This window comes from Ornithorhynchus anatinus, chromosome 2 (genome assembly GCF_004115215.2).
Source record: "Ornithorhynchus anatinus isolate Pmale09 chromosome 2, mOrnAna1.pri.v4, whole genome shotgun sequence".
In the NCBI taxonomy this organism is placed as follows: Eukaryota; Metazoa; Chordata; class Mammalia; order Monotremata; family Ornithorhynchidae; genus Ornithorhynchus; species Ornithorhynchus anatinus.
The window spans coordinates 39,168,859-39,195,703 of NC_041729.1; the positions used below are offsets into that span (position 1 = coordinate 39,168,859).

A 26,845-nucleotide genomic window follows, 5' to 3' on the forward strand; every position below is an offset into this window, starting at 1 on the left:
CCAAACAAGCCGTGAACTCGGACATTTAGGACTTGTTCTTCACGGAGATGGCCCGGGTCCAAAGATGCGGGGGTAAGCAAATTTCAAATGGGGACAAATCTTCCTAGTTATGTAGGAGAGGTCAACCTCCCTGCAGGCTGGGAGTTGCACTAGGTGATACCAAGGTCCATTCTAGATCTATTATATAGTCGGGATGGTTCCTCTGAAACTCCTAGGCTGTAGGACAACACTCCCCCCGCCACCCGCCGGGAAAGAGCTTCTTAATAAAACTGTCGTGCTCCTCCTGTCATTACAAACAGCTGGTCAGTGATCTCTAATTCCCATCTCAGGCCAGCATTACTGAGGAAGTTCCCTCCCGATCACCCTGGGTTTCCCAAGAGTAGGGATGTCAGCAGGTTGAAGAAAAAAAAAAAGGGATGGCTGTTCCTATAACAAGAGTTATCGCACTTCTTGCTGATGTGTTGCTGCACCTTTTCAGCTGGGGAACAAGACTGATGTGGGAATTGTTTGCCTCAGGGAAGATTTTAGAAGACATGAAGCATTGGCATGGGGACAGCACTAGAGCGGGAAGAAAGGGATGGTAAAAGAAACTATCCAAACGTACAGAGCTCTCTTTGTGTTTGGGAATAAGATCCTAAAAGGCTTTTCAATGTCAATCTCCCAAGCTTCTTTTTTTTCCAGAAAAAAATTGTAAGCTCCTGAAGGTAGGGATCATATCTACTCACTCTACTGTACTCTCCCGTGCGCTCTGCACAGAGGAAGCGCTCGAAGAAGCTTTTTGATTACCTGATTTCAAAATTTCCGAAAACCTCAAGAAGGGGATTCCTGTTGGAGCAGATGGAGCACAGCTGCAGTCCAGCTGGGAGGGGGACCTCGGCCCGCTAGGCTCCAAGGGGCAGGGGGAGCCAAGCCATAAGCAGCCAACTTTGCAGACCTCAATTTTGCTCCAGTGATCCCCGCTTTCCTTTCTTTCCTCTTCCCCACCGCCCTCCGCCTCCTCTCCGTCCCCTCTGCTCCGGTCCTGGCGCCTCGTCCACCTGCTGGGGCAATTTACCTTCCAGCCTCTCTTCGGGCCTTGGCCCAGGCTCTTTTTAAAAGACTTCACCAGTTTTTCTAACCTTTTGCATTTTTTTTTTCTAGTCTCATTTCCTGTCAGGTTTTGCATTTCCCTCCCCCGCCCCTCCCAGCCTATGACACACTTTCTCTCTCAATTTTGTTTCTCCCTTTTCTCTGCTCTGGGCTCATTCCGGCCCCCCTGGTTCGCCCAGCTCCGCCCGTTTCCCTCCTGTCCATCTCCTGGACCCTGGACCCCATCCCCCGGAGCGCCTACCGCCCACCGTTGGGGATTCGCGGTGCGGTGCTGTGCGGTGCGCTCTGCAGAGCCCCCCTCTCGCCCCCCCCCCCCCCCCCCGGTCCGAACGGGCCCCGGAGCCGGCGGGGTCGGGTGTCCCAGGGCTCCGGGATGGAGGAGCGTCGCTGACCGGGGCGGCTGCCCGCAACCCGGACCATGAGCGCCCAAGGTAGGATGGAAAAACGCGAGGCTGCTCGCCTCGGGGCCCTTTCCCTCCCCCTGCCAGGGCTAACGTTCATAGCACCCTTGAACCCTAGCCCTGCCAGGACAGAACTTCATAGAACCCTTAAAACACCAGCCCTGGCAGGGCAGAACTTCATAGTACCCCTCATCCCTAGCTCTGCCGGGGCAGAAGTTCCGAGTACCCCTAAGCCCTAGCCCTGCCGGGGCAAAAGATCCTAATATCCCTAAACCCTAGCTCTGCCAGGGCAGAAGATCATAGCATCCCTATACCCTAGCCCTGCTAGGGCAGAAGTTCACAGCATCCCTACCTCCTAGCCCTGCCAGGGCAAAAAGATCCTAATATCCCTAAACCCTAGCTCTGCCAGGGCAGAAGTTCATAGTACCCCTAAACTCTCGCTCTGCCAGGGCAGAAGATCATAGCATCTCTAAACCCTAGCCCTGCTAGGGCAGAAGTTCACAGTATCCCTAACTCCCAGCCCTGCCAGGGCAGAAGTTCACAGTGCCCCTAAACCCTAGCCCTGCCAGGACAGAACTTCACAGTACCCCTAACCCCTCGCCCTGCCAGGGTAGAAGTTCATAGTACCCCTAAATTCCAGCCCTGCCGGGACAGAAGTTCATAGTTCCCCTAAATCCTAGCCCTGCCAGGGCAGAAGTTTTTAGTACCCGTAAAAGGGAAAATGAGGGAGAAGAGACGCTGAGAAGAAAAGACAACCCCTGCTCTTTCTCTGTCTTCCTCTGTACAACCTGCCTGACAGGAAAAGGAGTTTGTAGAGTCGCTGGGTTGTCAGGATCTTGAAGCCTCCTGTGTTTCAATTGCCCAGGACTGGCCCTAAATGGCATGAAGCTTCCAGAAGTGGGGAGTCCCCCATTTTTCAAACAGTGTAGCTAGAACCACCCCAGGAGAGAGTTAAGAGTTTATCAGAACCAAGACTTTGAGGCTGGGTTGTGGCCAAACCACAGATCTAGCCAGGTTTGCTCTTTCAATTATTTTATTCTCATTAGGGCAATATTAATTCTGTTGCTGGTAAAATGCCTACTACGTGCCAAACACTGTGATGAGAACCGGGATGGTTACACTACAATCCGGGCAAATGAATCAGGTGCAGGGTTCAGTCATTCCAAAGATGGTGGTTCCCCGCTCTGCTAATTCATGAGCAACTCTGCAAGGATAAAGAGCGGTCCACTGGACGCTTGTTCCTTTTTGAGAGCCGAAAGCATCAATCTGCAGAAACAAGTGTCCTGGTCAGCCCTTCCATGGGATATGTGTTGGGAGAGTTCTGGCAACACTGCTGTCTCTGCTTCCCCCTAATCCCCAGCCCCTTTTTGAAAGCAGATGTATGAAAATGATAATAATTCCTGGCCCAGGATTCAACAGGTAGGGAAATCAAGTTCTTAGTCCTAAATCAAATAGATGTTTAAAAAGTCTTGTTGAAACTCTTCTATCATTTGTTCTTGCTTATGAAATGGGTGGTGTTTTTTATATAAGGCCTCCAAGCCCGAAATCCAGACCTCCGCTCCCAGGGATGGCTTTTTTTTTTTTTAAGTATAGGGTTTTACCTCAGTACCTGCTGGTGAAAAAAATATATCCCCCTCATTTCATTGCTGCAAACTACAAATCCACTTGGCTAGATTTATCACACAGTACCTGCTTATTAAGACTGTATTGCCTATGGAAAAGAATGGTACTAAGGGGGGGGTGTGGGGCTGAGGCTTCAAAAATGGCAAATGGCTTATCTCTATTCATCTTCATAGAACTTCATGCATCACAGATAAATTGACAGGTTTTTTTCTCTATGCGATTACATGAAAAGAAATGTCAGATATTGAAGGATGGAGTCTCCCATTTGAGCCAGTAGGCCATCAGGATCAGCTTTTACAACAGCCCTAAATTTTCTCTTTGCTTAGAACACGTCATCTGATTTTTAAGGGGTTTTTTTCATACAATTAAGGGTGATAAACTGAATCTGTGGTATGTAAAAGCATCCCCAAATGACCACTTTGGCACAGGAAATAAGTATTTTTTTTCCTTTGCAAAACCAGAAGTTTAACCCAAGTTCGTAAAAATATCTGATAGGAGAACAAAGATCTGCCCTTAAGCCTGCCGTCGAATTATTTGTACAGGTGGACCCTTCCCTTCTGATCCTAGCTTTTAGCTGCACAGCTCACTGGCCCACACAACTAAATCTCCAGAGAAAACATCTGGACTGAGTGAAACTTAGAAGTCAGGAGAAGTTTAGAGTCATCTTGAGGAACCACCCTCACAAACTGCTTTCTCACAAGCATTTCTTTCCTAAAAAGAAGAAAAATGGTTTAACTTCTGCCCAAGTGCCAGCCTTCACCAGCCTCTTCCCCAGTGTACCAATTGCAGAGATAAGTACTGATGCCAATGCTCCCTCCCCCATCATTTGTCTATCAGTTACTGCCTATGCCCTTCAGGCACTCCTTACCTCTGGTTCGCTGGTTTTAATGGGGTGGACATTTTCAGAAGGATGACCTTTTTGCTTGTGATTTGTTCAAGGGCTCAGGAATTATAATAGTTGCTGTTAAATTTATGTAATTGGTGTCTGTGGCACAGATCCAGTGATTAGTAAAAGCATTTCTATTTCATCTCTTTCTTGCTTGCTCTTTCTCTCCTCTCCCTCTCTCTTTCTCTCTCCCTGTCTCCTTTTCCACCCCTTTCGCCACTCGCTTTGCCCCGTGCCGACAAAGCAAAAATTAACTCAGTCCAAGTCTAGTAGTAGAGTAGGCTAAAAATAGCTACTTCACGTCTCTTCTTTAGAAAAAGATCTGTGTCTAAATTCTCAGTCCAGTCAGTGAATTACCTACAGCTGGACCTTCATTACGATGTTGTCAGTGAGAGGAAAGAAAAATGGCTTTGGGGATTTAAATGTAAAATCCTTACTCTGAAAGTGTTCCATTCTCTTTGGATAAGCCTGGCCCACGAGGCCCCTGGTCTCCTAAGTTCAGGGGGATGGAGAGAGTGGATCTCACTGTCACTGCCCCTTCTATTTTAAAACAAAAGTATGCTTTGACTCTCCTGCCTAGGATAATAAAGCTGCCAAAAGCTTTGTTTAAGGCCGAAGTGGTTGTACGAGTGTAAGACCGATAGTCCCACCGTCGGCTTTCCTTAAAGCAAATCTGACTGGGACATTGCTCTCTGGTGCACCCTACTGCGGTGAGTTGTAGTGGTGTGTGAGGATCAATAGAGCTAGGTGACAAATATTCCAAAGACCTCAGGGGTGTCATCCAATAGTAAAACTGATGTGATACAGAGGCCCACAGAAGCCCAAAACAGGTATTATTTTAGTGGGCTTTGTAAATTATTATTTCAATGAATAAATGTTGGTGTGGAAAAAAAAGTGCATTTTATTGACATTTGTGTTTGAGTAAGGACCTGGGGAAAAAAGAAGGCATCTTTAGAAGAGAATTGGGTATAGTTTTCCACAAAAAGTATACATTTGACTAATAGTGATCCTTTGCACTCCTTCTCCCAGTGTCTTCTAGCCGTAATTCAGTTTTGGACTGCAAGGATATTTTGACTTTAAGGACTTCAGCACATAGTTTTTCCAGTTTCTGCAGAAAACTTAATCTCATGAAGATAAAGATTGGCAATTAAGAAAGTTCTGGCGTATTTTGGAATTTGCCTGAATTAACAGAGTGCTTTGGGCAAAAAGGAAACCCTATCTTTTTTTCCAAAAATCCATCTGAAAAGTTCACATTCCAATGAAAATCAGATAGTAACCACATTTTAGTTTATTACACATCATCAATTCACTGTTTATTTGTTGGCTTTTTATATGGCATTTAAGTACTTACCATATGGAAGGCACTGTAGTAAGTGCTAGGGTGGATTCATCATAATCAAGTTGGACGTAGTCCATGTCCCACATGGGCCTCACAATCTTAATCCCCACTTTACAGGTAAGGTAACTGAAGCACAGAAAAGTTAAGTAAATTGCCCAAGGTCACACGGCAGACAGGAGGCAGAGCTGGAACTAGAACCCAGATCCTCTGACTCCCTGGCCCATGCACCTTCCATTAGACCAAGTTGCTTCTCAGTATTAAAGAGCTAGCCAAGATCCAGGCAATAAATAATGGCCTAGCTGCATTTTTCGGCGACAGCATAGCAGGTGGACACTCTCCCATTCATCCAAGATATGCAGCAGTTTATACTGAGTGAGTGGTTAAAAATGTTAAGGGTATATATTTTCATGGCTGTTTACCATCTGGAATAGGTTGACTTTTTGGTCTTGATTTTAAAGTTTGGCCTATTGGCCTCTGTTGAACTTCCTGCTATTGCATTCCTGTCCCTCTTCTCAAGTTAGACATTTTAATCCATGTCAATCTCTGGCATTGTGTCTTGTTTGTTTTTTTTGATTGGCTTGTGGTGAATTTATAGATGATATTTGGGACTTGTTTTCCTACAGCCTGATGATCTCAAACCCTTTAAGTATGGGTAAGGAAGGTAATCATGAAGAGGTAAAGGACACTCTCAGGATCACTACGCAAGTCATCGGTTTATCTACGGATAGACTCCTGACTCCCAGTCCGGTATATAAACCCTCCAGCGCTGGTTTCTAATCCCTTGGTGATACTGTCTCCAACAGAGCTTCATAATTCAGTGAAGCAGAGAAGGAAAACTTTTTTATAGAATGAAATTATCCTGTGTGTGCCTATCCTCATTATCAAATTCTCTGGAGTTTTTAATTCTCCAGATGGGAAGTTAGGAGTCAACAAAGCCTTAGGAATGCTTGCTGAAGCCTATCTATGTCAAGGCAATCAAGTTCTTTTCTTGTTTGATTTGATCCTTCTATGAATCCTTTTCATATTCTGGTTCTTCCACCAGTCTGCTAGATAAAACCTTCTGTTTGCACCCTCTTGAGAAACGTATTACCTTTCCTATAGACACTTGGGAGTCATCTGTTCTTCTCCTGTTTGTTTAAAGCAAAGCTTTGGGGTATTTCTGTTGCCACTGGGATATTCAGGATATTTCTAGTTGGATGCATTGCTTAAGCTCCTTATTTATTAGTTGATGTATTTTTATTGCAATGGGTTTCATTTCCTCCTGTCTTTTGTTGAATGCCTCATTCCACAGCCTTTGACATGAATGATATCTTGTGCCTTGTGAAATGAGCTTCATTAAATAGTCTCCCAAGTCAAAAAGGGAATTTTTTTGGTTTGATTTTTAGAAGAAAAATAAAGGGCACACACTTCCTGTAGGCCTGGAAACCATGAATCATTTTTTTTGGGGGGGGGGCAAACCTAAATCTCTAAGGCCAGAAGAGAGGCTGAAGCTCCAGATATACCTCCAGATGGATCCTTATCGTGCCTGTTGTTATGGGTCACACCTTCTGGAGGAGCTCAGAGCTATAGAGTTTTCTGCTAATTGCAGAGCAGTCATGTGAGGGCAGATTTCAGTTTGAGAGTCCGAGCCCTTGATTATTATCGGGCTCCACCTGAAGTGATGCTAGCATCATTCAAATTTGGGATGGTATTGTGTACCCTCTTAATAGACCTTCCTGGAGAAATGGAACAAAGCGGTGAAAGAATGGGCAATCTCATACAGTGGGCAACCCAGCAACCTTAGGTCCATCTGAATGGTTGTAGGGTCAGGAGTCCAGCAATCTGGGTCCTGGAATTGACTCATTCATTCATTCGATCATATATATTGAGTGCTTACTGTGTGCAAAGCACTTAATGCAAAGCTTCACACAGAGTAAGCTTTCAATAAATACCACTGATTGATTGATCGAATGATGCTTGCTATTCCCCTTCTTCTTGAAGCGCTGTGTGGTGTAGCTAAATGTGCCCATGAAGCACTTGGAGTTTCTTGAAGGGAAGAATAATTATATTTTGTCTCTGTTGTGCTGACTGATTGAGAATCAGCATCACAGAATTCTGCTAATATCCTCTAGACTTTGTCGTGGGCAGGGAATGTGACTACCACTCTGTTATATTACACTCTCCCAAGAGTTTAGTACAATGGTCTGAATAAATAAGCACTCAATAAATATGATTGCTTCTTCAGGCAATCAGCACCGTGAATACCTAGATCAGGTAGGAATCCCTTCTCCCACCGACCAATAGGTGTGCTCTGCTCTTTCCATTCCCTGTATTTAATGAGCTGACAGCTAATTTTAGCCTATCTGCTCATCAGTCAACCCAAAATCAGAGACTCCTCTCACCATCCTCAGGACCTTTTGGATCATCAGCTGAACCTGATATCAATATCAGTGAATATTGATATCACTGTCAATATCTGATGATCAGATGAGAAAAAATTATCCCACCTACTCGTCAGATATGGGGTAGGAAGTCGAAGGTGGGTAGGTAAAACTTATCTAATGCTACCACACCCTACCTAATGCACATTATTTTGGTACCGAATCAGGATGGGAATCTGGGTGTGATATCTAGCTAATAGGACTTTCACTGATTCTAGGTCAGTAGCCATGAGACTGTGTCCTGCACTCACTTGGCTTGGAGAAGGATGATATCAGTTCTCTCCCTCCTACTTAACCTTGCTTCTCTCCCACTACAGCCCAGCCCGCGCACTTCACTCCTCTAACACCCGCTTACACACCGTGACTTGATCTCATCTCTCTCTCTCATCGTCGACCCCTTGCTCATGCACTTCTTCCCGCCTGGAACGCCCTCCCCCTTCATATCTGACAGACCACACCAATTTCAAAGCCCTGCTAAAATCGTATCTCCTCCAAGAAGCCTTCCCTGACTAACCTCTCATTTCCCCACCTTATACTCCCCCTCTTCGGCAATCAACTACTGCACTCGGGTCTGTACCCCTCTAAGCATTTTGATTCTCACCCCACCCCCTGCTCCCCAGCACACGTCCTTAAACTCTGCTGCCTCCCCTTAATTTAATGATTGTTTCCCTCACTAGAGTGTAAGCTTCTTGAGAGTCGGAATCTCTTGTACTCTCCTAAGGGCTTATGTGCATATCAAACTCTCAGCGAATACCGCTGATTGAAACTCCCTCTAGTCTGTAAGCTGTGGGCAGGAAACGTGTCTACCAACTCTGTTGTATTGTACTCTCCCAAGTCGTTATTACAGTACTCTGCACATGCTAAGTCCTCAGTAAACACTATTGATTGATTCAAGGTTTTGAGGAAGAAATAAACAAGTGCATAGAGACTTGGGATTGGCTTCCTAATATGAGAAATGGTTCTGCCTAACAAACAGTTGCTTCAGTGGTTATCTTATGCTCTGCTGAGGGAAGCTTTCCGTATAAAAGTCTCCCGCTTGACTGTCTGTGAGCCACACTTGATCAGCTTCCCATTGCAACTGCTTTTTAACGTACTCTCTCGTTCCAAAAGATGGAACATATGGAGAGAGGAACTGTTTGGGCCAAGCAGTATAGAACTGATGGAAAATCTTTGCCTTATTCAGGCATAGTTATGGTCACGATAATATAAGATTAGGGTATCTAGCCATTAAAAAAATACTTGAAGCCAGTCAATCAATCGATGGTATTTATTGAGTGCCCATGTTATGCAGAGCACTATCCTAAAGGACTAAGCTCTCATCTCCCCACCCTAATCATAGTCCTCCCTTCTGCATTGTCTATGCACTTGGGTCCATTTTCCCTAATCAATCAATTGATCAATTGTATTTATCATTAACAATAATAATAATAATAATTGTAGTATTTGTTTAGACCTTACTATATGCCAGGCACTGTACTAAGCACTGAAGCGGTTACACGCAAATTGGGTTTGGACACAGTCCCAATCCCACATGGGGCTCACAGTCTTAATCCCCATTTTACAGATGAGGTAACTGAGGCACAGAGAAGTGAAGTGACTTGCCGAAGGCCACAGAGCAGACAAGCGGCAGAAGCGGGATGAGAACCCACGAGCTTTTGACTCCCAGGCTTGTGCTATATCAACAATGCCATTTATTGAACACTTACTGTGTGCAGAGCACTGTATTAAGCACTTGGGAGAGTACACTAAGAGCCTGGGGCTTCGGACTCAGCGGTCATGAGTTCGACTCCCGGCTCTGCCACTTGTCAGCTGTGTGACTGTGGGCAAGTCACTTCACTTCTCTGTGCCTCAGTTATCTCATCTGTAAAATGGGGATTAACTGTGAGCCTCACGTGGAACAACCTGATGACCCTGTATCTCCCCCAGCGCTTAGAACAGTGCTCAGTACATAGTAAGCGCTTAACAAATACCAACATTATTATTATTACACTATAACAGAGTTGGTAGACATGTTCACTGCCTACAAGGAGCTTTCAATCTAGAGGGGAAATACCTAAGCGCTTTGAAACTCACTCCACCCCCAACAGCACTTATGTACATATCTTTTTACTCTGATGCTTCCCCTTGCGGTAATTTCTTTTGTCTGTAACCCCCAGCAGATTATAAACTCCTTGAGTGGCCTAGCTTGTGTCTACCAATTCTACTGTGCTTCTCTTCCAAGTGCTTGGGACAGAGCCCTGCACCCAATAATTACTCAATAAATACTATTGATCCATTGATTACTTACATATTTTTCATCACCATCATTATCAATATCAAATATAATTGCACACTTAGTGACATCATGATGGATGAATAAAGTCACATCCTTAGCCCACTTCACTATAAAGTCCAGGACAGAAGAAATAGCAGAGGAATAATTCTCTGGATCAATTAAATACAAATTGTTTGCTATCTTCTGGGCTTCATCAATCATATTGATTGAGCTTACTGTGTGCAGAGCACTCTGCTAAGCACTCAGGAGTGTACGATATGACAGAGTTCGTAGACATGTTTCCCCCGCCATAACTTCTCTGTGCCTCAGTTATCTCATCTGTAAAATGGGATTAAGACTGTGAGCCCCATGTGGAACAGGGACTGTGTCCAACCCAATTTGCGTGTAACCACCCCATTACTTAATAAAGTGTCTGGCACATAGTAAGTGCTTAACAAATACTACAAGTATTATACTACAGTTATAGTCTAGAGGGGGAGACAGACATCAATATAAATACATTATGGATATGTATGTAAGTGTTGTGGGGCTGAGGGAGGGGTGAATGAAGGTTGCAAATCTAACTGCAGAGGTGACACAGAAGGGAGTGAGAGAAAAGCAAATGAGGGCTTATTAAGGGAAAGCCTCTTGGAAATATGCTTTTAGTAAGGCTTCGAAAGTGGGGAGAGTAACTGTCGGGTATGAAGAGGGAGGTGTTTCAGGCCAGAGGCAGGACGTGGGCAAGGGGTGGGTGTCAAGATAGATGAGATCGAGGTACATGAGTAGGTTGGCATTAGAGGAGCAGAGTTTGTGGGCTGGGTTGCTGTAGGAAATCAGGGAGGTAAGGTAGGAGGGGGCAGGTGATGGAGTGCTTTAAAGCCGATGGTAAGGAGTTCCTGTTGATGTGGAGGTGGATGGACAACCACTGGAGGTTCTTGAGGAGTGGGGCAACAGGGACTGAATGTTTCTGGGGAAAAACCATGCGGGCAGCAGAGTGAATCCCGGACTGAAAAGGAAAGAGTCAGACGGCAGTGAAGTCAGCAAGGGGTCTTAAGCAGTAATCAAGGTGGGAAAGGAAAAGTGCTTGGATTAACATGGTAGCAGTTTGGATGGAGAGAAAATTGCAGATTTTAGCCTAGAATATTTCTGTTTATTAAAGTTTTTTGTTTTGTTTTAATGGTATTTAAGCATTTGTTATGTGCCTGCACTGTGTACCGAGTGCCGGGTAGATACAGGCTAATCAAGTTGGATACAGCCCATGTCCTACATGGGGCTCACAGTCTTAATCCTCATTTTACATGAGGTAACTGAGACACAGAGAAGTGAGGTGACTTGCCCAAGGTCACACAGTAGACAAGTGGCAGAGCCGGGATTAGAACTCAGGTCTTTCTGACTCCCAGGCCTGTGCTCTATCCACTAGGCCACGATGGTTCTCTAAACTCTGTGGGTGGAAGATGGAAACGCTGGCCTCCATGGACTCCCCGTTCTCTTACTCCCAGCCTACTTTAGCTTCCTCCATACTCTACCACTACTGAGGTTCCCACTACGCCATAAAGTAGGGGAACAATTTGGGGAGCTCTAGGCTGCTCTGAAGTCAAGAATGTTCAGACAAATGGGGGGGGGGGGTCTTGGTCAGAGCCAAAGGAGCGGCTGTAAAGACTTTGGTCCATAAACCATAGGCAGATGGCAGACCAGGGGGCCTAGGTGAAGAATCAGAAAGATGAAAAGGGTAAGCCCTGCATAGTGGCAGGCAACACATGGATTATTCTTAATAATAATAATAACATTGCCAAGCATTCCTCTAAACGCTGGGGTAGATACAAGTTAATCAGTTTGAACGCAGTCCCTGTCCCACGTGGGGCTCACACTCTTATATCCCTTTTACAGATGAGGTGACTAAGGTACAGAAAAGTGAAGTGACTCATCCAAGGTCACCCAGCAGACAAGTGGTGGAACTGGGATTAGAATCCAGGTCCTTCTGACTCTCAGACCTGTGCTCTATTCACTAAGCCACGCCAGATGTAACTTTCCTAAGGGTCGTTCATGGATCTTCAGGAAATTGACCCCTCCCAATATTGGTTTTCCACATATATTGTTTCCTTGCCCCCCAGGAGCTCAGGTGACGGTCATACCTGAAGCTTGCTCCGATGCTATGAATAGCCAGCACAGCAGTTACTCTTACCCTGTTGTTTTCGTGACTCTGAGTTGATTCCTTCTCTTTTGACCCTCTCTTGCCATTTCCTCTTCTTTCTGCCTGCCTGGGGCTCAGAAATCGTGGGTCCAACTGATAATGGGTCTTCGAGGCCCCCTGTGGTTCTGATACCATTAACACTCATTCAGTCAGGTCTCAGTAAGTGTTCCACACCAGTGGGGATTTGACGTGCTATTTCCATAGTAACTTACTGAAAGCCCGTGATGGATTGAGGACTGAAGCGTGATACACCGCAGCATTTGTAAGCAATTCTTTCCCCTGGAACTGGTCCAAATAATAGGAAGTTGAGGTTGATGTGAGAAAGAGAAATTTTCCCAATTTTTGCCCTATGCCCTTGGATTTGCGGTCAAGCCATCCCACTCTCCCCATCCTTTATGCTCCTTTAACCAAATAAAGACCTCACTGTGACTGTACTGTGACTTTAAATAGAGCTTATATTAAGGAGCACCACCGTTGTCCTTGACAAGATGGGATCACAGTGAGCTGTTCTTTGTGGAATACAGATTTGCATAACCTAATATGATTTCTTCCCCTTGACGCTGTTTATTGCCACTGTTCTCGTCTGTCCGTCTCCCCCGATTAGACTGTAAGCCCGTCAAACGGCAGGGACTGTCTCTATCTGTTGCCGACTTGTTCATCCCAAGCGCTTAGTACAGTGCTCTGCACATAGTAAGCGCTCAATAAATACTATTGAATGAATGAATGAATTTGTGATCATAGAATGATTGTGGTGCTATTCATTGTAGTAGTTCTTGCCAGATGTGACTACTTGAGAGTGTTCTGGTTCCTCAGATAAAAAAATTAACTCAGTAGACTTGTGATGGCCTTGGATGGACCTGACAACGAAGTCAAGTTGGTCCCAGCCTTCTTTTCTATTTAGAGAATTAATAATGTGTTGTATTTGTTAAACACTGTGTGCCAAGCTCTGTACTAAGGACTGGGGTAAATAAAGATAATCAAGTTCCACATGAGATTCACGGCCTAAGTAGGAGGGAGGACAAGTGTTGAATCCCCATTTTGCAGATGAGGGAACTGAGCCACAGAGAAATTAAGTGGCTTGCCCGATGTCTCTCAGCAGACAAATGGCAGCGTCAGGATTAGAATTCTGACTGTCCTCTGACTGCCAGACCTGTGCTCTTTCCACTAGACCATGTTGCTTCTCAAGGGTCTGTCACACTCTCTTAGTGGCATTTAGAACTGAGCTATCAGAGATGCCTTCCATGGGAGCCAAAGGAGCTGGGGGAGCTCTTAAAGAAGGAGTCACATGTGGCTCAGCACATCTGAGGATGATCCCGGGAATAGTAACAGAGTGGAAGAGGCAGTTTGCTGAGGATGGTGGAAATGCAGTATCTGAGCTTGGAAGAGAGAAGCAGCATGACCTAGTGGAAAGAACCCAGGCCTGGGAGTAAGAGGATCTGAGCTTTAATCCCGGCTTTGCCAAATGCTTGCTGTGTGACCTTTGGGCAACTCACTTAACTTCTCTGGGCCTCAGTTCTCCCGTCCTCCCTCTTACTTAAACAGCCCCATGTAGGACAGGGACAGCATCCAACCTAATTCACTTGTATTTACCCCAGAGTTTAGAATAGTGTTTGTCACAGAGTAAGTGCTTAACAAATACTATTTTTAAAAAAGGAGTGCACTGAAGGACTGGGGCTAGAATATCTCCTAGTAGAGGAGGACTAGAAAACCACGGTATTCTTTTCTTTCTGGTCGGAGGAGGAAGACTTCCCCGGACAAAAGGTTGGGACATCTGGTAAAAGGAATAATAAAAGGTTGTTCAACCAGTTTATACTCATATTACTGATTTTTTTTTTTGTAGTGGTCATTGTTCATTTGACTGTCCTTTGTTTCCAGAGCATTTTTAGAAAGTAAACATGGAGAAAGTTTGAGTGGTGACACAAATCAACCAAACCCCCAAAGAAATAGACTGTTCAGGCTGGCACACCATTCTTAACTCATCCCATTGTGTGAGGGGTGCTTTCAAAAGCCAGAATTGTCATTAAAGAGAACCACATATTTGCTGCAGTAAGCAGGCGAAATAGGACAAGTTAAGAATGGTGTGTCAGCTTTAACTGTGAATTTCCTGGTTTTATTGGTTTGTGTCACAACCTTAACGTTACTTAAATGTAGTTTCGTGGGTGTTTTATATTATAGTTTCCCCTCATTTTCCCCATGGCTGCTAATATTTTGTGTTGCGGTTTTCCATTCTTTCATGTCACCTGTTATCCATTACTGTCATCCACGCTGCGAGGATGTCCTTGGAGAGCAGTCTTAATGGAGCTGTCCTGGTTAGAGAAATTCAATGTGATTGAGCTGCGGCAAAGAATCAAAATCCAAACATCAAAAAGGGATGAATAATAACTAGGTATTAAGGCATATTGGTTATTTATTACCAGCAGACGGCAGGAAAACATTAGCATGTAAAAAGCCGCAAATTAATCACTGAAACCCAAAAAGTCACCTTTATCTATGTTAACTCTGTTCTTGTTATTCCTGATGTGTGCTTCCACTTTCCACTTCTCTTCTTCTCTCCTCCCAAGAGAGATTCAGATCCATACCTGGAAAGCACTGAGTATGAAGGTTCAGGTTGAAAGGAAAGAGGAGCCCAGATTTGGGGGGCTCTGAAGCAGACCTCTAGTTGGGGAATCGGGGGAGGCTGAGGGAAGTAGAAGTGGATGAGGGAGATGTCATAGATGGGACCCATGACTTTTCAGGGGAATTTCTTTTCATACTCCTTTGGGAAACCGGGCTTTGGCATCTTGATTCTGAGAAAGTCTTTCATCACTTCTTTGAGAGGACTCTTAGGGAGGTTGACTCAAACAGTATTCCGGAGGACCCGCTGCCCCATCATCACTACCCAGGAGTACATTTTTCTGTCTTCAGAATGCGATCCAGATGCCAGCAACTTGCATCCTCCCTCACCCTACTCTCTGGACCTGCCTTACCTGATGATCTCCTCTGACCCCCAGGCCAACTGTGCTGCTGCTGCTCTGTACTTCATTCACAGCTACTTATTTCCAAAAACAATTTGGGTTTTTAAGAGCAAAACCCATCCTGTGAATGTTCGCCATGTTTCTCATCCATGCCAGGAGCTCTGTACTTGCAGGTCCTGCCTGGAGAGTGGCATCCGATCATTCATCAGAGCCTGGGCTTCTTCTGCAAGATTGCTCCAAGACCAAGATAAAGTGCCCTGTGTTTGTACCCTGAGATAAGGACTACTTCCTCTCAGAGGCAGCGGAATTGAAACAGAGAACTGGAAGTCATCCAATAGATTTCTATCAACTAATAATAATGTTGGTATTTGTTAAGCGCTTACTATGTGCAGAGCACTGTTCTAAGCGCTGGGGGAGATACAGGGTAATCAGGTTGTCCCACGTGAGGCTCACAGTTAATCCCCATTTTACAGATGAGGGAACTGGGGCACAGAGAAGTGAAGTGACTTGCCCACAGTCACACAGCTGACAAGTGGCAGAGCCGGGAGTCGAACCCATGACCTCTGGCTCCGAAGCCCGGGCTCTTTTCCACTGAGCCGTGCTGCTTCCCCATCTACTCCCTATCAACTGTTACCACCACTGGTAAAAATACCCCTGCTCCAACCTCAGTTGGAAACTCACTCTGAATACCTGTAACATATTTTGATATCCCTGTTGCATTAATATATGTATAAATATATGTATTTACATATATTTCAGGTCTGTAGTTGAATCCAACTCGCCCATTGTTTAACTGTCTTTGTTAAGTGCTTACTATGTGCCAGACACTGTACTAAGTGCTGAGGTAAATATGAGCTAATTAGGTTGGGCACAGTCCATGTCCCACAGAGGGCTCACAGTCTTAATCCCCATTTTACAGATGAAATAACTGAGGCACAGAGAAGTGAAATGATTTGCCCAAGGTCACACAGACAAGTGGCGGAGCTATCTGAGGGGTCCCAGGGCATAGCAGTTGACCCGCAGAGATATGGGGGGGAACAACCTCCCCTTGTCCATTCCTCCCCTCGTTTGAAACAGGTGCGGCCCATAGCAAGTGGAACTGAGCATCCTCAGAAGCCGCACTGGGCTAAAAGATGTTGTACTCTGGGTACTGGGGAAGAGGAAAATACATTCCTTCCCCTCAATTCCCCCACCAATACACACATTTATGCCAGTTAGGGATTCTTGTGTAGACTCAGGTGAGAATTGGTTCATTCTGCCATTTGTCTGCTGTGTAGCCTTGGGCAAGTCACTTCACTTCTCTGTGCTTCAGTTACTTCATCTTTAAAATGGGGATTGAGACTGGGAGAAGCAGCGTGGCTCAGTGGAAAGAGCCCGGGCTTTGGAGTCAGAGGTCATGGGTTTGAATCCCGGCTCAGCCACTTGTCAGCTGTGTGACTTTGGGCAAGTCACTTAACTTCTCGGTGCCTCAGTTACCTCATCTGTAAAATGGGGATTAACACCGTGAGCCCCACGTGGGACAACCTGATTCCCCTGTGTCTACCCCAGTGCTTAGAACAGTGCTTGGCACATAGTAAGAGCTTAATAAATACCAACATTATTATATGGGACAGGGACTGTGTCCAACCCAGTTTGCTTGTATCCACCCCAGTGCTTAGTACGGTGTTTGGCACATAGTAACCATATAAATAACACAGTGTTACTATTATTATTATTATTATTATTAAAAGTCCAGTGCAGAGAGAGGATTTCAAAGCTTCACTTTTCTCCCTCCCTCACCCAGATCTTCAGTATTCCCCCAACTCCTTTTGGAGCAGTCTAATGGACGGCCATCTGCCCAGGTGACATAAGTCAATAAAATTTTTACTTGTCCAAGGTGAGGTAATTTAGTAGTTAGGAATATTTATTTCAGTTATTCTAACCTTTGTAAAGTATGGGTTGTGCAAAAGTATGGTTATATTGTAATAAAAAAGAAAGCAAAATTATAGACAAGTAAATTTCTGCAAGGTTATGGTGGGGCATGGTAGATGGGGTGTTGGTGAATGACTACCCTGCTCAGTGGCACAGCAGTGACTTCAGTGATTCAGGATTCTCACTGCTGGGTAAACAAGCATGTACATAATAATAATAATTGTGGTGCTACTAAAGTACTTCCTGTGTGTCAAGCACTGTACTAAACGCTGGGGTAGATACAAGATAATCAGCTCCCACATGGGGCTCACAATATAAGTAGGAAAGAGAACAGGTTTTGAATCCCCATTTTGCAGCTGAGGGAACTGAGACACAGAGAAATAAGTGATTTGTCCAAGGTCACACAGCAGAAGAATGTCAGAGCCGGGATTAGAACCCAGGTACTCTGACTGCCAGCCCCGGGCTCTTTCCACTAGGCCATCCTGCTTCTCTAAGCAGTCACAATCAATCAGTGGTGTTTGAGTACTTTCTGTGTGCAGCAAACTGTATTAAGGATTTGGGAGAGTAGTTTAACAGAGGTGGTGTCATAATCTCTGCCCTCAGGGATTTTACAACCTAGTACACATAAGCAAGACCTTCTGCTGCACAGGAATCCAAGCAGAAAAACCCAGAGAATTACTCACACAGCCTTAAGAAGACAGAGGAACACAAGCCAATGCTTCCAACAGCTCAGAAGCCTGAGCAGAGGAGCCTGTGGAATTTCAATATGTTTTCATTTTTTCAAAAAACACGCACCTCAAATGCCGTATTACCTTCAGCCACAAATGTCATTTTAAGAATATAATGCTGTGTGCCCCGACTGCAAACTGAATTTAAAAAATTGTGCTATAGAATCAATCAGTAGGAATCGGAGCTGTTCCTGCATTTATTCTTGAAAATTTCCAATGCCTTTTCTCACTATTCAATCAGTCATTGCTATTTTAGTGCTTATTGTGCGCAGAGTCCCGCACTAAGCACTTGGGGGAGTAAATTCAACAGTAGGAAGACATGATCTCTGCCCTCGAAGGGCTTACAGTCTAGTGGGGGAGACATATTAAAATTAATTGCACATAGTGGAAATGGCAGAGTATGAGGATATGCACTTGCATGCTTATATATCTGGGGAGACATGAACAGGCATGAACATGGATGAATGGATAAATGCTTTCATTTCCTCTGACAATTGTGCCCCTGAAAGAATATGACAAAATACAAATGCAAATCAAAAGGTATAATGCCAAATAATACTCCTCCCCAAGCTAATGTCCACCATAAGTGCTATATAACCTTGTTAATTTTGTTTAGTGTGGGAGCATAGCTATCTGAATCTCCTATCAGTTTTCCTCGAAAGGATTCCCTTTGGTTCTTTCTATTTACCGCCTCTGGAAAGTTTCCGATGGGAGTTGTTTTTATAGGTCAAAGAAAACTGGTACCTTGAGAATGACAGAAACCAGTTACCCACTCCAGAGACCCAGCGTGTAGGTGCATTTTGCAGTGTGTGTGCAAAATCCTGACTTTTTTTGTTTTGGGTATTTGTTAAGTGCATACCAGGTACTGTGCTAAGCTCTGGGATAGATACAAGTCAATCAAGTTGAACACAGTCCATGTCCCACATGGGGCTCACAGTCTTAATCCCCATTTTAGGGGATTTGAGGCCCCTTCTCTGGACCTCAGATGAGGTGACTGAGTCCCAGAGAAGGCAAGTCACTTGTCCAAGGTCACATAGCAGACTAGTGAATGTTGGTATTTGTTAAGTGCTTACTATGTGCAGAGCACTGTTCTAAGCGCTGGGGTAAACACAGGGGAATCAGGTTGTCCCACGTGGGGCTCACAGTCTTCATCCCCATTTTACAGATGAGGGAACTGAGGCACAGAGAAGTTAAGTGACTTGCCCACAGTCACACAGCTGACAAGTGGCAGAGCTGGGATTCGAACTCATGAGCCCTGACTCCAAAGCCCGTGCTCTTTCCACTGCACCACACTGCTTCTCAGGAGCTGGGATTAGAACCCAGACTCCCAGGCATGTGTTCTACCCATTAGGTCATGCTGCTCTTCTTGGGACTTGGGAGAGGAGCGGAATATTAATTACCTGCATGACTAGAACTGCTTTTTTCCTTTCTCTCCCCAGATTGGGTTATTTCTACACTGCTTCAGGCCAATGCTAGAGGTTTGAAAATTGTCGCCTTTTGGGGGTCTTGGGGAGACATCATAAGGGAGTTGGGAACAGCAGTTTAATGGGCTGTGACAGAATGGTTGCTTAAAGTTCTGTTCTTCTACTCACATCTTAAGCCTGATCTTCCATGGTGAGTTCGTTAGCAGCAAACTGCTAATTAAATTTCATATTTATGATCAGAAAATAAAATCATTGGACCTTTTTTAAATAGATTTTTATGAGTTTGGGCTCAGGCAGCTGAGTCAGCAGCAAAGCACCCACAAAGTTTCAACTTACCCAGTTTCAAGAGGAAGATGAATAGAACAAATAACGGCATGGAGAATGTTTAATTTCAAGTCCTAGGTAGTTTCTGTGGCTGTATTAACTTCTGGGCATCAGCAAAAACACCCGACCCCATTGCAGAAAGGGATTGCCCAAGGGAAGGAACCTTCTCAGCTCTCTTTCCACCTCCTTATTGATTTTTCAAGCATTCGGAAAGCAAAATAAGTGCCCAGCCCTCGAACAGCTGGCTGCTCTGTCCAGAAAAGGGCTTATTTTTAGTTCCAGTGTCAAGCAGTCCCCAGGCTTCCCGACAAATTAGCACTACCACACTCAAGAGTGTCCTTGGCAGGACTTGGTTCTTTTTTATCACACCAGAAGAAGCATTCATCACCCACAAGACTCAAATTAATCCTTCAGTTGGGTTTGCATGCAGGAAGCTCTCTGATACCGCTTCCTTTTCATATTTAAGGTAGTTACTGCTGCAGTCTCTCGGGGAGGGGCCGGGAGTTGGGTGGGGGGGGGGGGGGCGTCTCTGAAGTAGCCGTTCAGCCATGACCTTGAGGGCACCGTATTAAGAATTTCATCCTTTAGGGTCTTTGTTACTGGATTTTTCCCACTGTTCCTTGAATGAACCCAATTTATGTCTCCCAACACCCTTAGGGGAAGAAGAGAGGGTGATCCATCCTCATTTTTTCCCATTTTATTCTGGCCTCCTCCAATGCTGCATCCAAAAATACTAAGAACAGGAAGGGACTTTAAGAGGAAATGCCCCCAGATAGGACTCCCACACACACTAGCCCAGGCCGATAGGTATCTGGTTCAGAAAGATTCCCAGGGATGGAGATTCCACCACCTTTCCTGACAGCTTATGCCAGCATTCAGTCATCCTGGTCAGCAATTGCCCCTTCTCAACTCTAATTCAGGAGATCTCAATCAACCTACACAGGAAAGAGAGTGGCACCAATCTGAAGCTATGGAAATTAATGAGGCGGAAACTGAATCTTCTGAGCTGGACTGGTCTTTTCCTAAAGACCAAGGAGGCACTGTGGCCTAGTGGAAAGAACATGGGCCTGGGAATCAGAGGATCTGGGTTCTAATCCCAGCCCTGCCACGTAAACTTCTCTGTGCCTCAGTTCCCTCATCTGCCCCCTCCACACACCGCTGCCAATCTATTTGTTGGTGTGCAAACCAAAATACTATTTCCTGTGCTGTACACAGAGCAAAACCAGAGCCCCCAGTGTAGTATCACTGCAGGAAGGGAGGAGCTAGCTAGGGAGCTGTTTTCAAGCAACACCTCTCCCTCTTCCTTCTCTCCTTCACCCCCTTCCTCACCTCCCCACTCCCCTCCCCCATGCACAACCAACAGAGACTTGGTCTCTCAGTAGCACCTGACTTGTCAACAAGAGAACACTTCCTCTTCCATTCAACCGCCCCCTCCTACCCTCTAGATGAGTGGCGTTTGAAAGTCACCCACAGTCTCTGCTCAAAAGGAAAAGGGGAAGTTTGACAGACCCCACCATTTCTGTGCCTGCTATATATAGAATTTGCATCTGTGAGTAGGGGGTGGTGAGACCTGGCTTCCGGGAGAGACCATGCGGGCCTCTGGTAGCAGCATCTTCAGGGGGCCAAGTAGTGAGCAAAAGGAGATGGGAGAGGGGAGCTGAGAGGCACAGATTTAGCCCTACAACACGATTCATTCCGGCCCACCCGCGTCTCTTTCTACCAGCCAGTTTCTTAATTCTGAAATCTATATTGCCTACATGAGCTAAGCCTTACTCTGCTGTTAGAAATGAATCCCTTCCCTTTTTTGGTAGAGTTGGAATCTGTTTATAGTTCATGCCCAGGCCCCATCAAGTTTCTTCCTATTTAATTTTAGATGTTGATGGCTAAGGACCGGGCGTGGAACAGGAAAGGCAGCGATTCCAGGAGACTTGCCCTTCTCAAAGTAAGAGTTTGAAAGCTGGGAGTTTCAACTTCTTCCTCAAGAAAGGCACAAGCTGCCATTAGTCACAGCAACAGAGCTGAGGCCTGCTCTTGATGAGCCCGGTCTCAGCACTTGTCTGGGCTCCTGAGTGACTGTGGTCTTTCCATTCATTCATTGTCATATTTATTGAGCGCTTACTGTTATGCAAAGCAATGTACTAAGTGCTTAGGAAAAAGAAGAAACACCTGGCGTTCCTTTCTGAATTCAGACAGCACTCCTGGAGCCAAACTCAGACAGGGCCTTTCCCCAAGTTCTGAAAGGCTGAAGCATTTTACACTCTGCCAGTGTCTAAAAATAAAAATAATAATTAATCATTATGGTATTTGTTAGGTGCCAGGCACTGTTCTAAGTGCTGGGGTAGATACATGATAGTCAGGTTGGACAATATCCCTGTCTCATGTAGGGCTCACAGTCTTTAGATGAGGAACTGAGGCCCAGAGAAGTTAAGTGACTTGCCTGAGGTCACATAGCAAACAATGGCTGATCCATTAAATGATGAACACAACGTTATTAGGGCAAGGTATTTTTAGTGTTTTACCTAGTTAATCAATGAATGGCATTTATTGTGCACTTACTGTGTGCATAATGCTGTACTAAGCATGTGAGAGAACGCAGTATAATAGAGTTGATGGACACGTTCCCTGCCCACAACAAGCTTACAGTCTAGAGGGTAAAACAGACATCAATGTGAACTGATTTCTATCCTCTGAATACTTTTTTAAAGTTAGTTTGTAGTTATTTTCTCATGTAATTATAACCTTTAATATCAATCCCATAAATGCACATGCAGCCCTTACTCTGCACATTCAGGAATGAACCCTGAGGGAGAGCATGTAAGGGAGGGGTAGGAGGAAGGGAAGCTGAACAGAGAGAAAAGCCAGAATGAGGAGAGACAGTAGAGAGCCAACTGAAAAGAGGGGCAAGAACAGGAGACAAAGGCAAAAGAGAGGGTTGAATCAGGAGGGACAAGAACAGAAGTGAGAAAACAAGTAGAGAAGACTAGGACCAAGTGGGAAAAAAGACAGAGAAATCCAGAGACAGAAAGTAGAGATGGAGGAGAGTAAAACTGGGACTGAAGAGAGAACTCTGATTATGAATGGAGAGGGGTACAAAATGGCAGTAAAGAAGTCTATTTTAATAAGGGAGGGATAAGAAAGAGGTGATACAAAAGCCAAAGGAGGAATTGTATCTACTTAGTCTATTGTATTTACCTGAGCACTTAACACAGTGCTCTCCTCAGAATAACTGCTCAATAAATACCAGTGATTGATTTGACCAGAGAAAGGGGGGAAAATACCTGCAGCCTCTAAGAGGATCAGAAAGTGAGAGGTCTCATATATATCAAAGGACACATACACTGTAGAAGGGGAAAAGTCGAAGTAAACATAAATTCTGTATTTCAGTAAAGTACCATAAATACAAATCTTAAATTCTCCACTAACTCTTTCCAGATCTCAGTGCTGGAATATAAGTTTTGCTTGGATGCAATACTCACTCCTAATGGCAAGTGGCCAGAAAAGGACTCATCGGCCATAAATATATGTTTATTTTTACATATATATGCATATACATGAATAAAGGAAAGATATACACATATGCATATATATATCTTTCCTTCATATTGAAAAGTGATGCTCTTGATGAGATCCTACCCCTCCCTGTGAGTGAATATGTTGGAAAGGTACACTGTACTCTCCCAAGCACTTAGTACAGTGCTTTGCACACAGTAAGCACTCAATAAATACGAATGAATGAATGAATGAATGAATGAATGAATGAATGAAAGGTAGTAATATATTTTAAAAGCCCCATGGGTACAATGAACTGTACTGTGTTCTTGGAAAAGTACCACACGAAGAAGCGATGGATGCAAACCCTTCCCACAAGAAGCTTACTTTCCAATGGGGGAGATGTACATAAAATATTAAGATGGATAGGGGATTGACATAGCCCATCCATGCTGTTAGTTGGGGGTCATTTATGTCTTGTGTACCATATAGCACTTCCTCACGTTCCTGTGTAGCTCATGCACATATGCATTATTACTATTTCACCACCTTGTCCATGGACTGCACTGGGTCAGGCCACGAAGCAACACACACCTCCATCCCCTCACCAGGTATCTCATTTTGCCATAATCTCTCACCATTCCACAGGGAAACACCTGCTCTCTGCCTACATTCTTCCTCTCATCCAGAAATATCTACTCTCCACCACTCCCCACCCACTAGGAAGCTTGATCACCACTGGAGGTAAGGAAATCAAGCGATAGTATTTTTCAAGTCCTTACTATGCACAGAACACTATAATAAGCACTTGGGAGATCACGCTACAATAGAATTGATAGACACAATTCCTGCCCTCAAAGGGCTTTTGATCTGCAGTTCTCAGCCATTTTAAGTCTTTGGTTAGTTGCTCCCCAGTTCGTGAGGCTTGGCTTCCCCATCTATATTCCTAAATATGGTGTGGAAGAGATTGTCTCTCAATCATACACACCTGTAAGGAATCTCACTGTCAGCTGGGTCATCTTTAAACACAAAGAGTGTGTGGTGTAATATTAAACGTCATTTATTCCAAATTTGCAAGAATGAAAATCGATCAATCAGTGGTTTTTACTGAGTGTTTAGTGTTCAGCACTTTATTAAGCATTTGGAAAAGTACAAGTAGCCCTAGCAGAAGGAGCATAGACCAAGAAGTCCAAGACCTGGGTTCTAATCCCAGCTTTGCCACTTGCCTGCTGTGTGATCTTGTAAAAGTCACAACTTCTCTGTGCCTCAATTTCCTCATCTGTAAAATGGGGATTTAATACCAGTTCTCCCTCCCACTTAGAATGTGAGCCTCATGTAAGACAGGGACTGTATCCAACCTGATCATCTTGTATCTACTCCAGCTCTTAGTACAGTGCTTGGCACACAGTAAATGTTGAGCAAATACTATGATTATTGTTATCACACTATAATATTGCAGGTAGATGTGATCCCTGGCCACAAGGACCTTACTGTCCATTTGCAAATGCTTTCTAGTAATGTGTAAGGTATCCTGTTAAGGATGTTGGATTGGTGATGGAGGGTGTTAATTATTGTGCTAATTAAATCAACCCTTCAGTGATATTCATTGAATATTTGGTGTCTGTAAAATACAGGAGTCCTAAAATCTTTTTACCTGGGGAAAAAGACTTTGGAAACCAGGTCTCCAAAGCCAAAACATGCATCAGTACCATAATGATTCAGTCTTCTTGGCTCTTCCTCTTTCCATCGCAATAATTTAGGTGGAAATTATACCCAGTGAAACTGTAATGTTTTCTTGTATTTAATAGCACCTGGTAGTTATTACAAGATCTTTGTTTTTATAACACATAATTAAAAAGGGAGATGTCATGTCTGGAAGGAATGTTCACGTATTTTGAAATGTTTCATTACATTATCCCCTTGGTCATCCTTACTTTACAAGGATGTGTGGGGATTGCATTTCTTAAGCATCAAGCTCTCTACTTTTCAAATCCTCTTAAACGGGTGCACTAACCTCCTGTGATAAATTATTAAATCACAAGTGCCAGTGGCTTAGTTTGCAATCTCAGAACTAACGTGACCCCTTTGGAAAAAAGGTATTATTCAAATGCTAAGTAAAACTTGTAAAATAGTAGTCCACATTTCTGTTTCAAGGACAACAAGGTGAGATTCAGAGCTCCCTTTTTTCCATCCTCCCATCTTTGCTACATTTTGACCCCCTTTTGTGTCTATTCCCTCCTCATTGTCCTTCTCTTCATTTCTTTTCACAAATTCCCTCCTTTTTCTTCTATCTTCAGTTTTCTCCCTGCCTCCCATCCCTAATTCTTTCCTTCCTCTGTGTATATGTGCTTCTCTCCTTTTCTTTTTCTGGGTCCAGACTTTCCATGAAAACCGTAAATGCCTGAAGGGCTCCAGATGCACTTCCCAACACACACACACACACACACACACCCCACACCCCCCACACACCCCCAACCCCGACCTGACCTCAAGAAATGGTAAGCCTGTGTAATAAAAACATTAATGCTTAACCATCATCAGTTTCATAGTCAGACTAGGGAGATGGTAGAAGATATTTGCCTATCACTCAGCTGTAAAATGAAAGGATCTGCCTTTTGGTTGAGGCACTGGAGGAAGAACCAGAGGGCTGGAAAAGGGTGGGATGAGGGGAAGAAGAGATGGGCTGACAAGGGCAGGCTTCCATGACTAGAATTCTTCAGAGGAAGATAGATGGGCATATTCGTTAAGGCCCTGCTCACTTCCATCTTCCTTCTCAAGCACAGTGGTTGATTCCAGCTTCTCTCAGTTTGGTTTAAAATGTTAGCGAGTGGAAGGAGCGTGGCCTAGGTCTTACCGAGCCACTCTGTTTTCTGATTTGGAAAGGATGATTAGAACTTGCTCTTGATTCTCTATGCTAATAGGCTTGGGGAGAACATTCTTTGAATTCCATTGAGAGTCCAAACCTCAATTTAGTCATAAGACTCACAACCTTCTTCATGAAACTCTTTTAACCATTAAACCACAGCTGCTAAAGAATAGCCAAATAGACTGCTTTAAAGTTGCTTTGCATGTCTCCTCTTTGGGGGGAAGGAGGGAGTGGTGTAAGTAGTGAAATGAAAAAAAAAAGCTAGTCTAAGGAAGGGAGAAAAAAGGAAAGCATAAAGCCTGGATAATCAACAAAGTCGATAATGAGCCCATGAGTGATCAGGATTAGTGAGGGTTCTGTCTGTGCAATGTGCATTGGTTTTTCAAATGAAGAAAATGAGTAGGAGGGGGAAGAAACCTTTCATAATCCTGCTCTGCCCTGCCCGTATTCACTCAGAGGGTTCCTTGTCCAGCTGTTTTCCCAAGCCACAGTTTTCATGATATGTTTTCCCTCAGTAAAGTACTGCCAGGGCTGGGCTGCATCTAGAGAGAGGAGCAGACAACACAGGCACGATGATTGAATCTTTTGTGGAGGAGGAGGATTTTTCTGGCTGGCTCTTTGTTTAGCAACAGAATCTGCCTCTGTTGGCAATGAGTCTCTTGTGGGTTTTACTAGTGAGTCATCGTGCTCATCATCCTTTAATACTGACTGAGTGCCCAGTGGGTGATAGACATCATTCAGAGTCTACAAGACACATGTGATTTTGGCTCTCCAGGAATTTACCTTGTTAAGGTCATCTAGTTGGGGAAGCCAATTTCTGGGCTTTGTAATGACCCGACAAGAACTTTGAATTCCTGTAGTTCAAGAATCTGAAAGAGGCTCATTAAGCATGTTTGGAAACTGCAGTCTGAAAAAGAGAATACAACAGGTTAGAACTCAGGTTGTT

General features: G+C 44.4%; 1 protein-coding gene across 3 annotated transcripts in view; it reads left to right on the plus strand.

The window, feature by feature from the left end:
* Window positions 1-1,239: 1,239 nt before the first annotated feature.
* Window positions 1,240-26,845, plus strand: part of CARD11 (caspase recruitment domain family member 11) — a 75,331-nt gene continuing 49,725 nt past the window's right edge. For 2 of the 3 annotated variants that reach the window (XM_029058143.2, XM_029058149.2), the window contains exon 1: window positions 1,240-1,520. In XM_029058143.2, the coding sequence (XP_028913976.1) occupies window positions 1,508-1,520 (13 nt within the window). In that variant the 5' untranslated portion in view covers window positions 1,240-1,507. Of the gene's footprint in view, window positions 1,521-21,417; window positions 21,487-26,845 lie in introns of all 3 variants that reach the window. The other variant, XM_029058147.2, reaches the window with a different exon arrangement.